Source organism: Notothenia rossii (assembly GCF_949606895.1).
Source record: "Notothenia rossii genome assembly, chromosome: 6".
Classification (NCBI taxonomy): Eukaryota; Metazoa; Chordata; class Actinopteri; order Perciformes; family Nototheniidae; genus Notothenia; species Notothenia rossii.
The window spans coordinates 88,337,848-88,353,622 of record NC_136909.1 but is presented as its reverse complement, the minus strand read 5'-3'; the positions used below and the strand labels follow the sequence as shown (position 1 = coordinate 88,353,622).

Here is a 15,775-nt window from a genome sequence, read left to right as displayed (position 1 = left end):
CCTTTCCTCTTCGGCCTACTTTATGCAATGAACATGGATTATCCAAAGGAGATGAGGTATACCTTTGAAGCCATTCAGACGATCTTTTACGAGCTTGGCTCTCGATGCTCACAGCGCATAAGGTCTCGGAAAACAAAGCTTTTGCTGTGAATGTTAATGGGGAAGCCAGATATTACTTTAATCTATGTTTCACCTGTTCTAGTGCATCGTGGTTAGTGCTCATGTAAAACCTCACAGCATTCATTTCATTTTAAGCATATAAGTTCTCTTCTGAAATAGGGAATCAAAGAATGTGTGGATGTGTAAGCTGCCAGTTCAAAAGAGGGGCATATCCAGTATTTCTACTGTTCAAGTTCATTGTTAGTGATCAGGTAAAACTTCAATGTATGTACATGCTTGCACATGTAGTCATTTTAAGCATGAAGTCCCATTTGCCTGTGAAATTGAAATGTGTGGAATTGTGAGTTGCCAGTTGACAAGAGGCACTGGATTGTAATTATTATATTTGTTTATTTTTAAATTCTTTGATTGTGATGTGCTGAAGAGGCTGAGGCCTAATCTATCACAATGATGTCAGGTGTGTGAATCCTATTTTGACCTGATGGATAAAAGCAGAAGCAGAAACGATCCTCAGAATCTGTGTTCAAAAGGCCATCATCATTTTCTGTTTAAAACATCTTTGCTAGATGTTTATTATGTCAATAAATGTCCTTAACGTGTGCTATGTTGCAAAACGTGCATTTTTTCAAATCCATATCTTCAGCATGTGAAGAATGCATGTTATCAACGTCTAGCAAAGCTGCTTTAAACAGAAACTGATGATGGCATGGGGTCTGCGAGACACAGAGGAACTCAGCCTGAGCACACACACTCTCACAGCCAGGCGGTGTGTGTGTGTGTGGAAATCCGTTACGTCACTTTACTCAGGAAGTAAACAATGGAAAAAGAGAAATGTCCACCGAGGCGTTCTGGGGCAGCATAGACAGGTCTTCTCTGTGTTAGAGTTTTACTCCCTACAGGGTGTACTTTGAGGGTTTGTGACTCTGCAGACCGTTAACATGCAGAAAAAGCTTCATAACACACAAGGGGACGGGTAACAACCAGGAAAGCATGACATGGGACCTTCAAGAGAGAATGTTTTTCGTGCTTGTGGACAAAAGATGTTACAAGATGTTCATATCATTGAATCTGAATAAAGAAACTGAATAAATAATGGGCTCTTTTTTTGTTTGTTGATTTTAGTTTATTTTCAATGTCCGACATCAATGTTGATTGCAACCTTCAGCGTGACAATATCTCAATGTTGATTCAATGACTTTTTGCCATCTGGGAGGGCTCCGATGTGGGCTAAAGTATTGTTAGAAACTGATCAATCTGTTCATAGTACTGGCAGCAGGGTCTCTGCTGTTAGCAGGGTCTGAGACTCACAGAGACCCACAGAGCACCATGCAGCACATGGCTTTCCTACCCAGGAATAAGTCTTTGAAAGGCGGGGAAAAGTGGTGATAGTGATAGCAGAAATAGTGATTACAATGCAAAGAGAGTTTACCCAGAGAACAGGCTGCTCCACAGCACTTTACAAGCCAGGAAAAGTGATTGAATCCTGGGTATACATGTTTTAAATAGTCTGATACCTCCAGGGCGCATCACCGTATTTTACAAGCCAGGGAAGGTGCCTGAATCCTGGGTAAACATTGTTTAATTGTTTAAGTGTTTTTAAATGTGTGGAACAGTGTTTTGTCACTTTCAAAACTCTCCCGTCATTGACCGGAGAAATGGGGTCGTTGTTGGATTCAATCTGACCGTTAATATTCCAGTGAGACGAAGTACGTACAATGACCGGAGTGATCCCATGTTAATTTTGTCCCAAAACCGGAGCATTCCATCACCCTAATTTACGAAAAACCCCACCCGGTAAAATTTGACTGGAATCTGTCCGGATGGTGTGGCTCAAGGGGTCAATGGATGTCTAAGAGTCCGAAAGTTGACAATCCCCAGCATGACAAAATGAACTTTGGTGTGAGGCAATAGGAACGGAAATGTGGGTGAGATGGTGGAGATAACACACTTTGGAAGGGCGGTCGAGAGGATGTTACACCAGAAATGAGAGTGAGATACCTGTACTCATCTCAGAGGTACATATTGTACTTTTTACTGGACTACACTTATCTGACAGCTGCGGTTACTCTACAAAGGAAAAACCAGATCACCAAAGAGCAGTGAAGAGATCACTTTGTGTTGTTTTAATGAATATAGTTATTCAAGCTGTGTCCAGGAAGCAGAACTCTACACAACAGAGGCTGCAAAGAGTTCAATCGGACATTATTCTGCAAAATTGCAAAAAAGTAATGACTTCCTGTTTTGATCAAACGCACTGCAGGTTAGTATAGCAGGAAACTCTGTTAAAGATCCCTTCCCAATAATTCTATTCACAAAAACATTTGATCCTGTGAACGCAGCACAGACTGAGACTCAGTCCAACCAGTCTGACTGCTAACTGTAAAAAGTGAGGTGAGGACACACACACACAGGATAGGAAGCGCCTTCACTTCACTTCGTCTGATGGACCCTGAAGTTGATGAAGCTCAGACAAAGCTGCTACTGATGAATCTCACGGCTAACAGTTCAGTAAGTAGAGCTGTGATTGGTTGATGTTGTTGATTGTTGTGGTCGCAGAAACGCTTGAGTTGATGAACGTGTGATTGTTTAAAGCTGGGAAACAAGATGGCCTCCGAGCTGTGCGAGCAGAGAGAGAGGTGCAGGTTAGTTTAAAGAGTTCCCTGTGAGGAGGAAGAGGAGTTCAGGCTGATGGGGGTCAGTCTGTCAGGAGGGCTACTGATGTGGAGGGGGAGGAAACGGTAGGGCACTAGGACCCAGCAGCCATAGGAGAGCTCACCTGGGCCTTTGCTCCTGAAACACCTGAGAGACTCTGGCTGCGTTTCATTGGTCGATCAACACGCCCTCCTGGCCCCCCCTCAGGAACTCTGATCTAAAGTCTAAACAGTGAAACTCAAACGTCTTAATGCAGTATTCTCACCTTGATACATGTGTCCTGATAATGAAGAAGTGTACTTGTACTAGACTGTAAAGTTACAACATGTACTTACAGGCAATATCTGTATCTGATGGCATTAGAATATATTCTATAAACTGTCATTCAACGGGAACTGTTTCACTACTTTTGCTGACAGTCTTTTAACTTATTTCTAAGTTTTCTGTTTTCACAGAGCACATTAAGGTTTTAGTTTCTGATGAAACTGTGAGGGACTCTTTCTCTGTTGTAGTCTTCTCTTCAGGTGTTCTGTGTTAAACACCAGCTGAGCAGGACGGAAGCCATTTTGTTTCTTAGTCTTCACTGTAAAAAAAAATAACTCAAGTCCAAACACGTCAACAAACGAAAAGAAAAGGTGTGTTCAATTCAGTCGGAAAGCTCAAATATGGGCCAAAAATAAAAGCTAAAGGTGTTGGAGGAGGAGGAGGAGGAGGAGGAGGAGGAGGAGGAGGAGGAGGACCTCCAGTGGTCACTCTGAGGAACTGCAGCTGGTTTCTGGTTTCTCACAGAGGAGGACAAAGGACTCAGATCTTTAGTTTCAGAAACATTAGTGAAACCACAGTGTGATAATAATCTGTTTCAGGTCCTCTATTCAACACTTCACTAAAGTACAAGTTTAAACATCAAAATATACTTAAAGTGCAAAAGTACTCATTCTGCACCAGTTCATGATAATATGTTTCACATTATTTAATAATAATAATTAATTAATCCGTCTGTTCACTTTAATGTAACAGCTGGTAAAGGAAGAGCTTTTTCTTTTTTAAATAAAGGTCATATACAGTACATTGTGCCTCGTGAATTCCACCAAGGAATCATATTTTAATATATAGTTAAGGCAGGACAATTTGGTGATTATATTTAGTGTTATTAATCTAGATCTGAAACGTTTACACAACATGTTCTTAACGTAAGTTATCACATACATGTACTTCAGAAAAAGTAGAATACTTGCTTCTAAGATGTAGAATGGTAGAAGAATAAAGTAGCAGGTAATGAAGTGAACTAAAGTACCTAAAAGCTGAACTGAAGTACAACACCTGAGTCAAGGTGCAGCAGTGAAATCCTGCATCAGCTCCATCTGGTGGAGCTTCCTCTGCTCTGATTGGTCCTCACCACTGACTCAGGACAATAAGCAGACTCTTCTCTGTCCAATCACAAACTACTAGTGTGTTCCTTTATTAAAGGATCTAAAATAATACAGAACATCAATTTATTGTTCGTTTAAAAAAAAAAAATCAGTACATTTATTTTCTTCATCTTTATTTTTTACCCTCCAAATCTTCTGCTCTGAACTCCAAACACAGTTTCCTGTTGGTTGTTTAAAATGTATGAACCTCTGAAACAGAGGAAGATTTGAAGGCTTGCTGAGCTCTTCAGAGTCCGTCCAATAGAAGTGATCTGCACAGAAAGGCCAAGAATAATCCACATGAAGGATATTCCTGAAGTCTTCAAACCGTCCTGAAGACCACAGAGCATTGAGAGGGTCTTTAAGACGCTGCAGCTCACAGAGCCAACAACATGGAAACTGTCTCATGAGTGTTTTAGTTTGGAGGTGTGTGAGCTCTGTGTCCTGATGAGATAATGTTTGGTTCTCCAGCAGGTGGTTGTGTGTGTGTGAAGGTGTGAGCTCTGCTATGAATCCCTCTGAGGACACTGAACCCGCTCTGAGTGGGGACCCTGAACGCCTCACCAAAGCTCAGAGGTGAGATGAAGACCTCTGACTGTCCTCTTCTCCAGAGCTCAGCAGGCATTATTCACACTCTGTGTGTGTGTTGTGTTGAAGCCCAGAGCAGCAGCATGGACCTGGACCTGGACCTGGACCTGGACCTGGACCTGGACCTGGACCTGGACCTGGACCTGGACCTGGACATGGACCTGGACCTGGACCTGGACCTGGACCTGGACCCGGCTGTGTGTCCATAAAGAGTGACCGGTCTAGAAATGAACCTTTATATTTTAAAGGACGCCCTTCAGAGACAGAGTAAGTGGACGCCATGTGACTTCATTATATCAGCAGCAGTAGAAAACTTGTTGTTACTGAAGAACAGAGACCTCTTATTGAAGCTGAGGGAGGGACTACCAAGGTGTGTTCAGCCTGAAGCCAGAGTGTAACGTGTCAGAGAGGCTCAATAAAAGAAACCTTCTATACCATAGCAGGTAAAATATTTAAAGCACTGTTTAAACAATAAATAAAGTTCAATTTGTCCACAAACTAAAGTGGTTTTCCATCATTATGGTAGAGTTTCAGACCTAAATGCTGTAGAATGAGCAGGTATCACATTAGGAATAAATGGGAGGCAATGAGAGAGCATTGGGTAGTCAAATAAATACATGACTTCATTCACCACAGTACCCTCTTGTATGTGCCGTCTGCTCTGTCTTTGTGGCTCATATATTGGTGTTCTACTGCAGATCAGTAAAATAGAGAATACTGAAAAAGAAAAAGGTGGCAGGAGATAACCAAACCTGCTGAGATCCAATCAAACAGCTCCGGACTAGAGTTCGGACAGGCTCACCAAATCAATATATTCTCAAGTATTCTGATGAAACAGGGTAAATATATCTGTCTCTATTGTAACACTTACTGAGAAAATCACGCAGGAACTTTCTTATAAATACGTGGGTGTCCTGACAGACCCTTCTGTTCTAGAAAGACCTCATAGAATCTGAAAAAGACAAAACAAATAATAGAGTAGAGAGTAGATAAAGTTTTATTTTTTACATCTGTGATTTTAGAGTATTTTGCAGTACTGTAATACTACACGGTACAGGTCCACCTCTTTAAAGTCAAAACTGCTCCACCAGTCTATCAGAGAATCTGCTTAAAGGTCGTAGGTCAACATTTGAGAGCCTCTCCGAATCATCCTACCATCACAACCTTTAGAGGCTGGCCAACCACATTATCTCTGACCCAACCATGATTATGTAATGAGTGAAATCCCAGGTCAGATGAACATGGTGTCTTCAGTGACTGTGTTGTTATGGTAAATATCTGTTTCCTTGTTTCTTGTTTTGATGTTTGTCCTCGTTGACGTTGCTAAAGGAGCTGCTGTGATGCCAGAAGCATGTCAGACTTGATCTGATCATAAAGTATTATCATGTTGTTATATGGTGCTCTGAGCTCTGATCTGACTAAGTGTTAGTGTGATGGAGACTAGGAGATGTTTTAAGTGTTCGATGACCATTATGTGCGTCCCTGTCTAAGGACTGCAGATAGAAATGATCTTAATCTGGCATAACTCATCCCTTCTTTGAGATTCATGTATTTATAAGCATGGCCCCTGTTTATTAAACACATTCTAATATGAATAGTATTTAGGATCATTGTGACGGTCCAGATTCCTAACTGTTTGTTTCTCATGTTTCAGGAGGAGGCTGGAGGAACCTGAACCCAGCTGTGTGTCCATGAAGAGTGACTGGTCTATGGAAAAACCTATGCACTTCAAAGATGGACGACACTCTGTTGGTCAAAGGTGAAGATTGAAAGTTGATAACCCCCTTCATGGTACCTGCTGCTCTGCTTTCAGGTTGTATTGACCCAGCTAAGAAAGTGTGGCTCTGTTGAATTTTCTTGGTGAGACACTTCTCTGGTTCCTTTCTAATAAAAGCAGCTTTGATCATTTATAAGGCGTATCAGGTTTGAAAGCTTTAAGCACCATAAACACCAACTTGGCAATAAACCTGTTTCTGAATCTGATGAAGGTTTCTTTAAATAAAGAAATAAGGGTCATGTTTACCTTCAGTGTTTCTCATCTGAGTTACATTTCTTTCCTTCTTAAGTAAAGCTGGAGTTTTGTAATCCTGCAGCTTGCGTCCAAAGGGAGGGAAACTCAACTGTGTGGACGTCTACTCCAGCTTATGATCAGCTCTGTGTGAATACATACCTGAGTGTTTGCCATTGCTCCTCGTCAGTCGGAGGTCAATGTTTCCCTGTATTTGCAGCAGTTTTTGCTTCTCATTTCTAAAATGTGTAATTGCTGTGTGGTGTTTTGCTCTTAACCTGGTGCTCTATTGAACAATTAAACAGCTCTTGATCAAATTAAATGTAATTGTTAAACCTTAATCAAAGATTACAGTCACTGATTACTTTCATTTTGGTGCGTGGCACTTCTTAGTATTTAGTGTTGCTGATAGTCAAGGATGAGTGATATCACTGCCCTTTAACCTTTGTACCAATTCATGTGTCTATAAAATGTTATTTTGAGGTTTTAGTTTAAAATAAAAATTGGCAATAACTTCTACAGCTGCTAAAGTTGGTACTCCGTGCGAGGCCCAGACAAATCCAGTGATCTAACCTTTCTCCTGTTGCTCACACATGCACCTGATCCACATTTCCAGCACCACTGAAGCATATCAGAGATAATGTGAGTTGTTTCTTCATGATTCCTCACAGAGAGGACCAGCAGAGCTCAGAGGTTCCCAGAGGTCAGTCTGCCCAGCAGCATCAGACACAGCTGGACTCCACATTTATGGTCTGTACATGAACTACAGCTACTTCACATCTGTTCTGCTCACAGTCAACTCCATGATGCACTTTGTAGATCAGTGGATGGTCAGTCTGTCCAACATGGATCTGATGTTTGGTGACTTTAGTTTGATTGTGTTGTTCATGTATTCTGTTCCAGCTGCTGGAGGACAACATCATCACTTTTGTGAAGAACGAGCTGAAGAAGATCCAGAAGGCTCTGAGTTCAGATTACCCAGAATGCTTAGAGAGTCAGAGGGATGATGAGGAGGTGCTGGACGGTGAGGATGAAGAGCAGAGGAGGAGCAGCAGAGAGGCATTTCTGAACATCACACTGCACTTCCTGAGGAGCATGGAGCAGGAGGAGCTGGCTGACCGTCTGCAGAGCAGTAAGAGGGTTTCTATAGAGATTTAACAAGCTGGATAAATGTTGACTAAAGTCTCAAGAGATGGAACAAAGTATATTCAGATCCTCATTCTTTAAGGATGTATTTGACTTATTGATCTGATTTGTTGTGTGTTCATTCAGGAAGTTGTTCTGGAGTGTGTCAGCGTGAACTTAAGTCTAACCTGAAGGAGAGGTTCCAGTGTGTGTTTGAGGGCATTGCTAAAGCAGGAAACCCAACCCTTCTGAACCAGATCTACACAGAGCTCTACATCACAGAGGGGGGGTCTGCAGAGGTCAACAAGGAACATGAGGTCAGACAGATTGAAACAGCATCCAGGAAACCAGGCAGACCAGAAACAACCATCAGACAAGAAGACCTCTTTAAAGCCTCACCTGGAAGAGATGCACCAATCAGAGCAGTGATGACAAAGGGCGTGGCTGGCATTGGGAAAACAGTCTTAACACAGAAGTTCACTCTGGACTGGGCTGAAGGCAAAGCCAACCAGGACATCCAGTTCATATTTCCATTCACCTTCAGAGAGCTGAATGTGGTGAGAGAGAACAAGTACAGCTTGGTGGAACTTGTTCATCACTTCTTCTCTGAAACCAGAGACGCAGGAATCTGCAGGTTTGATCAGTTCCCGGTTTTGTTCATCTTTGACGGTCTGGATGAGAGTCGACTTCCTCTGGACTTCCTCAACACTGAGATCCTGACTGATGTCACAGAGTCCACCTCAGTGGATGTGCTGCTGACAAACCTCATCAGGGGGAAGCTGCTTCCCTCTGCTCGCCTCTGGATAACCACACGACCTGCAGCAGCCAATCAGATCCCTCCTGAGTGTGTGGACATGGTGACAGAGGTCCGAGGGTTCACTGACCCACAGAAGGAGGAGTACTTCAGGAAGAGATTCAGAGATCAGGAGCAGGCCGGCACCATCATCTCCCACATCAAGACCTCACGAAGCCTCCACATCATGTGCCACATCCCAGTCTTCTGCTGGATCTCTGCTTCAGTTCTGGAGGAGGTGTTGAAAACCAGAGAGGGAGGAGAGCTGCCCAAGACCCTGACTGAGATGTACATCCACTTCCTGGTGGTTCAGTCCAAAGTGAAGAACATCAAGTATGATGGAGGAGCTGAGACAGATCCACACTGGAGTCCAGAGAGCAGGAAGATGATGGAGTCTCTGGGGAAACTGGCTTTTGAGCAGCTGCAGAAAGGCAACCTGATCTTCTATGAGTCCGACCTGACAGAGTGTGGCATCGATATCAGAGCAGCCTCAGTGTACTCAGGAGTGTTCACACAGGTCTTTAGAGAGGAGAGAGGACTGTACCAGGACAAGGTGTTCTGCTTCGTCCATCTGAGCGTTCACGAGTTTCTGGCTGCTCTTCATGTCCATCTGACCTTCATCACCTCTGGAGTCAACCTGCTGTCAGAAGAACCAACAACCTCCAGGCGTCCTAAAGTCTTTAGAGCCAAACCTGAACTAACACATCTCTACCAGAGTGCTGTGGACCAGGCCTTACAGAGTCCAAACGGACACCTGGACTTGTTCCTCCGCTTCCTCCTGGGTCTTTCACTGCAGACCAATCAGAAACTCCTACGTGGTCTGCTGACAGAAACAGGAAGTAGCTCAAAGACCAACAAGAAAACAGTCCAGTACATCAAGAAGAAGATGGATGAGGATCTGTCTCCAGAGAGAAGCATCAACCTGTTCCACTGTCTGAATGAACTGAATGATGGTTCTCTAGTGGAGCAGATCCAACAGTCCCTGAGTTCAGGAAGTCTCTCCTCAGATAATCTGTCTCCTGCTCAGTGGTCAGCTCTGGTCTTCATCTTACTGTCATCAGGAGAAGATCTGGACGTGTTTGACCTGAAGAGATACTCTGCTTCAGAGAAGGCTCTTCTGAGGCTGCTGCCAGTGGTCAAAGCCTCCAGGAAGGCTCTGTGAGTACAGAAACATTCAAATATGTAAGGGATAATGTGCTGCGACGCGACCTTCATGCCGATCTAGATCCCTCCGCTTCGCGTCGGGCTCCTGATCAGCCTGTCGGTGTTCTTTTCCCCATCATGACCAAGTCGCTGCACATTATCCCGCTTATTACACGGCCACATTCTCAACAAAGTAACGTTATGACTCCCAATATTAATTGAAATGCTTTTGTGGATTTAGAAGATGATTTTATTGATTTAAAAAATAGTTGTATGTATTGATTTAAATTGACACGCATCCGCTAAGAAAAATAGTCCGTTGTTACTGTTTGAACTAACGTAGCAACGGCAGGAACTGCTTCGATAGCGTTTTTGAGGAGCTTTTTGATTACAGATTTGAAAACATCGCTGCTTGCTTTAAAAGTAGCAGAAGTCATGATGTCAAACCTTGGGGAGTATCTAGATATCCCTGCCCTAATGCCAAAGGAACTGCACACTGAAAATGTGTCGCCGTTTGATGTCTGTGTCTGGACCGCTGCGTAAAAGGAGGATTTCTGCCCGTTACTTCTCCGCTGTTTTCTTGTCGCTCTTGTCTTGTCAGTTAGAAAGCAATCGGCCAAACTGTATACAGTTAAATCGAACAGACTTGTTTGTGCAGATGTGAGCGTCCTTAACAACGGTCAATAAGTGCTTGACAGCGGTCTGTCTGTTCGGTATTAACAACGTGTCAGGTGTTCTGAATTGACCAATCAGAATCGAGTATTCAACTAAGCCATGTAATAACATGAAGTAGTGGTGGTCTAATGGATAGTGAGGTGGGATGAAGATCGGAACGTTGTGAGTTCCGCCAGGAACACCACCACTCGTGTGCCCTTGAGTAAGGCACTTAGTCCTCAGTTTCTCCAGGGAGAATGTCCCTGTAATTGGTAATTGTAAGTCGCTTTGGATAAAAGTGTCAGCTAAATGAAATGTAAAGTAAATATTATGCTCATCTTTTTAAAATATTGTTTGTACTTTCTTTATCAGACTGAGAGGCTGTAAGCTGTCAGAGAGAAGCTGTGCAGCTCTGTCCTCAGTCCTCAGCTCCCAGTCCTCTAGTCTGAGAGATCTGGACCTGAGTAACAACGACCTGCAGGATTCAGGAGTGAAGCTGCTGTCTGCTGGACTGGAGAGTCCTCACTGTACTCTGGAGACTCTCAGGTCAGGATTCTTATTTTATCTTAAATTATTGTCTCTCTCTCTCTCTCTCTGCTTATTTACAATCTCCTTCTTTCTCTTCCTGTTTTTAAATCAGTCAGGTAACCAAACGCAAAGTCTTCTTTTGTATTAAACATTAATAAAATACAGTTGATGTAAAACACTCATCCTGTTAATGATTAATGCCATCGTGGAGAAGAGACATCATGAACATTGGCATCACAGATGTGAAGCAGTATTGAGTTGCACATTTTGAATAAGGAATAATATGCGATAAGGCAGTCATTAATGAAAAAGAACACCCTGAAGTTATTGATTTTATGTTGTTGTTTATTATTGTCTCCTCAGACTGAGTGTCTGTAACCTGTCAGAGAGAAGCTGTGCAGCTCTGTCCTCAGTCCTCAGCTCCCAGTCCTCTAGTCTGAGAGAGCTGGACCTGAGTAACAACGACCTGCAGGATTCAGGAGTGAAGCTGCTGTCTGCTGGACTGGAGAGTCCTCACTGTGCTCTGGAGACTCTCAGGTCAGGGTTCATCAACATGTTCAACTTATAGCCAGTTAAATTGCGATGTACATTAATGATGGATACACTCATAACCTTTTGTTGCATCTGCTTCAATAACATTTGTTATTGTTTTTTGACTCACTCTTGTTTGAACGTGTGTGTGTGTGTGTGTGTGTGTGTGTGTGTGTGTGTGTGTGTGTGTGTGTGTGTGTGTGTGTGTGTGTGTGTGTGTGTGTGTGTGTGTGTGTGTGTGTGTGTGTGTGTGTTCAGTCTGTCAGGCTGTCTGGTCTCAGAGGAAGGCTGTGTTTCTCTGGCTTCAGCTCTGAGATCCAACCCCTCCCATCTGAGAGAGCTGGACCTGAGCTACAATCATCCAGGAGACTCAGGAGAGAAGCTGCTGTCTGCTGGACTGGAGGATCCTCTCTGGAGACTGGACACTCTCAGGTATTATAAACATATACAGTGAAGGAAATAAGTATTTGATCCCCTGCAGATTTTTTAAGTTTGCCCACACAATACATTAACAGTCTATCATTGTAATGGTAGGTTTATATAAACATTGAGAGTAAGAATATCAAAAAAGAAAATCCAGAAATTGACATTATATAAAAGATAAAAATGTATTTCCATTTAACTGAGTGAAATAAGTATTTGATCCCTTTGCAACAAACAAGGATTCTGGCTCCCACAGACAAATAATTCATCTTCCTTTAAAAAAGTACTCCTAATCAACTTGTTACCTGTATAAAAGACACCTGTCAACAGAATCAATCAATCAGATTCCAATCTCTCCACCATGGGCGAGACTGTAGAGCTGTCTAAGGACCTCAGGGTGAGACTGTAGACCTGCACCAGGCTGGGATCGGCTACAAGACCACCGGAAAGCAGCTTGGTGAGAAGGAGACAACTCTTGGTGCCATTATTCAGAAGAATAATGTGTGTGTTTCTAAATGGAAGAAACACAAAATGAGCATCAATGGCCCTCGGTCTGGGCTCCACACAGGATCTGGCCCCGTGGGGTATTGATGATCATGAGAAAGGTGAGGGATCAGCCAAGAACTACACAGGAGGAACTTGTTAATGATCTCAAGGCAGCTGGGACCACAGTCACCAAGAAACCTATTGGTAACACACTACACCATAGTTGATCAAATCCTGCAGTGCCTGAAGGCCCCCTGCTCAAGAAGAACACGAGAGGCCGTCTGAAGTTTGACAACGAACATCTGAATGATTCAGAGAAGGCTTGGGAGAAGCGGATGAGCTCAGATGAGACTAAAATGTTGATCTTTGGCTTCAACTCGACACGCCGTGTTTGGAGGAAGAGAGATGCTGACTATAACCCCAGAACACCATCCGTCAGGCATGGAGGTGGAGACATTCTGCTTTGGGCTGTTTCTCTGCTGAGGGGACAGGAGGACTTCCCTGCATCGAGGAGAGGATGGACGGGGACATGTCCCGTGAGATCTTGGTCGATAGCCTCCTTCCCTCAGCCAGGACACTGACCATGGGTCATGGAGGGGTCTTCCAGCAGGACAAGGACCCTGAACATACGGCCAAGGCAACACAGGAGAGGCTAAAGAAGAAGCACCTTCAGGTGATGGAGGGTCCTAGCCAGTCTCTGGACCTTAATCCCATAGAAAATGTGTGGAGGGAGCTGAAGCTTCCAGATGCCAAGCATCAGCCTCAACACCTGAAGGATTTGGATCTTCAGAGAGGAGTGGACCAACATCCTTCCTGAGATGTGCACAGACCTGGAGACCAACTACAAGAAGCGTCTGACCTCTGTGTGACCTCTGTGTGTCCAACAAGGGTTTCTCCACCAAGTCCTAACACATGTTCTGCAAGGGGATCAAATACTTATTTCACTCAGTTAAATGCAAATACATTTTTATCTTTTATATAATGTACATTTCTGGATTTCCTTATTGATATTCTTTCTCTCACTGTTTATATAAACCTACCATTCAAATGACAGACTGGTCATTTCTTTGTTGGTGAACTTACAAAGTCTGCAGGGATCAAATACGTATTTCCTCCACTGTGTGTATGCCAAGACAAAAACATTGAAGGGAACTAAAGACACGGGATAAGACTCAGGCAGCAGCTCTGTGTTTACAGAGAAGACACGACAACAAGAAATACATCTTTATCATTTTAGATTCTGATCTCCATTTTAATGCTCATTTTAATTTGCTGACCAAAAACTGCTTTTATCATTTTGGCAATAGAGTCAAAATCCATCCAACAACCTAAACACAGCAGAGATCATCCCACTCCTGATGGACCCCATCTGCACTGGCTCCTGTATCTGAATTGATTCTGAAGTGCTTCTCCTATTTTTAAAGCACTAAATGGTCCCTCCCTCTTTTAAACACAATGATGAACTATCAGATGTCCTGTGAATTCATCATCATAATAATAATAATAAATGGTATGGTCAAGGCACCTTTCATTGCTCAAAGCAAACCCAAAGTGCGTTGCATGAAAGATGCTTTTAAATAAAGTTCATTTTTTTCCCTCTTCAGATTCCAGGTAAGAGAAACACTCATTGACTGCTGCTAGCAGATGCTGAGGGAACACTAACTGAACACTGATCAACTCTTACATCTTATTCTCTGAGAAATAATAATTGAAGTTAATGAGCTTTATTTATCGACTGATCTAAAATGATATCGTGAACATGTAGCTTCATCTGTGGAGAATAACAAAGCTCTGAGTTTGAGAGTGATGTCCACGTCTCCATGCTGCTCTGACCCCCCCCCCCCCCCCCCCCCCACTCTTCTTTCAGGATGGAGCCTGCTGGAGTCCGATGGTTGAGACCCGGTCTGAGGAAGTGTGAGTGTGGTTTAATTTGATTCATGAAAACAAAGCAGCCACCATCTTCAAATGTAACCTTCATCATCAAAGTGTCAATAAATGAACAGCTGATAGATGAATAACTGCTGCTGTTCCTCTCCTCAGATTCCTGTGAACTCTCACTCGACACAAACACAGCACAGAGGAACCTCAAACTGTCTGAGGACAACAGGAAGGTGACATGTGTGGAGGAGGAGCAGCCATATCCTGATCATCCAGAGAGATTTGATTTCTGGTGTCAGCTGATGTGTAGAGAAGCTCTGACTGGTCTCTGTTACTGGGAGGTCGAGTGGAGAGGATGGGTTACTATATCAGTGACTTACAGAGGAATCAGGAGGAGAGGAGAGAGTGAGGACTGTGTGTTTGGAAGGAATGATCAGTCCTGGAGTCTGAGCTGCTCTAATGGTGGTTACTCTGTCTATCACAATAAGAGAGAAACACACACCTCCTCCTCCTCCTCCTTCTCCTCCTCCTCCTCCTCCTCCTCTGGTAGAGTAGCAGTGTATCTGGATCATCCTGCTGGCTCTCTCTCCTTCTACAGAGTCTCCTCTGACACACTGATCCACCTCCACACCTTCAGAACCACATTCACTGAACCTCTCTATGCTGGGTTTAGGTTCTGCTCTGGTTCCTCAGCGTCTCTGGTTCCTCTGTAGGAGGAAGAGTCTCCTCCTGTTCCAGAGACTTCCTCCCTGCTGCCCAGAGAGTTCAGTCTGTTCAGGATCACAGCTGATGTTAGACCAACGTTGTTTAAAACATATATTTCCATCTATTTGTTTTTAACCGTGGTGTACTTGTTATGTGTTTTTACTTATTGTTCTTCTTTATTATTAATAATGTCTTCCTGCTTTGTTATATTTGAATATACAGTCTACTCTTTTCACTTTATCTGCACTATACATCTTTTGATGTAATAATGTAGATTTCCACTTTTCGGACAAATAAAGGAATTCTGATTCTGAAAATATGCTTTTGCTTCAGATTCAATATCTTCACTGTGATTCAGGAAAGTGCAACAAACATCACTTCACACACAAATACAGATAGAAATCAAACACATGGAAATACAGAAAAATAAATAAGATTTAAAGAAAAGAAAACCTCTGGAGCGCTCTCTGAGCTTTCACTTAGTTTGAACAACAACACGTCTTTCTGTTGTGTTTGCAGTTTTTTTGGGCGAGAGATTTAGATTAACCGTATGACGAATAAATAAATAATAATAATATTAATATTAATAATAATAAAAAGGAAATAGAAATACTATAAAAAAATAATCACAATTATAATAGTAAAAAATAATAATAAAAAAAAAAATAATAATAATAAACACTCAAATTAAAACAATTAAAAATAAATAAAACAAGACAGTGATAAAAATAC

At 42.7% G+C, this 15,775-nt stretch overlaps 1 protein-coding gene across 1 annotated transcript; it reads left to right on the top strand.

Moving 5' to 3' along the window:
• Positions 1–7,434: 7,434 nt before the first annotated feature.
• Positions 7,435–15,326, top strand: LOC307042888 (uncharacterized protein; the record flags this gene model as incomplete). The annotated part of the gene is made up of 8 exons (XM_079687054.1): positions 7,435–7,527; positions 7,681–7,909; positions 8,050–9,734; positions 10,869–11,038; positions 11,384–11,557; positions 11,810–11,983; positions 14,328–14,374; positions 14,501–15,326. The coding sequence occupies 8 exons, from the start codon at positions 7,435–7,437 to the stop codon at positions 15,049–15,051; spliced, it is 3,123 nt and encodes a 1,040-aa protein (XP_079543180.1). The 3' UTR covers positions 15,052–15,326.
• Positions 15,327–15,775: the final 449 nt, after the last annotated feature.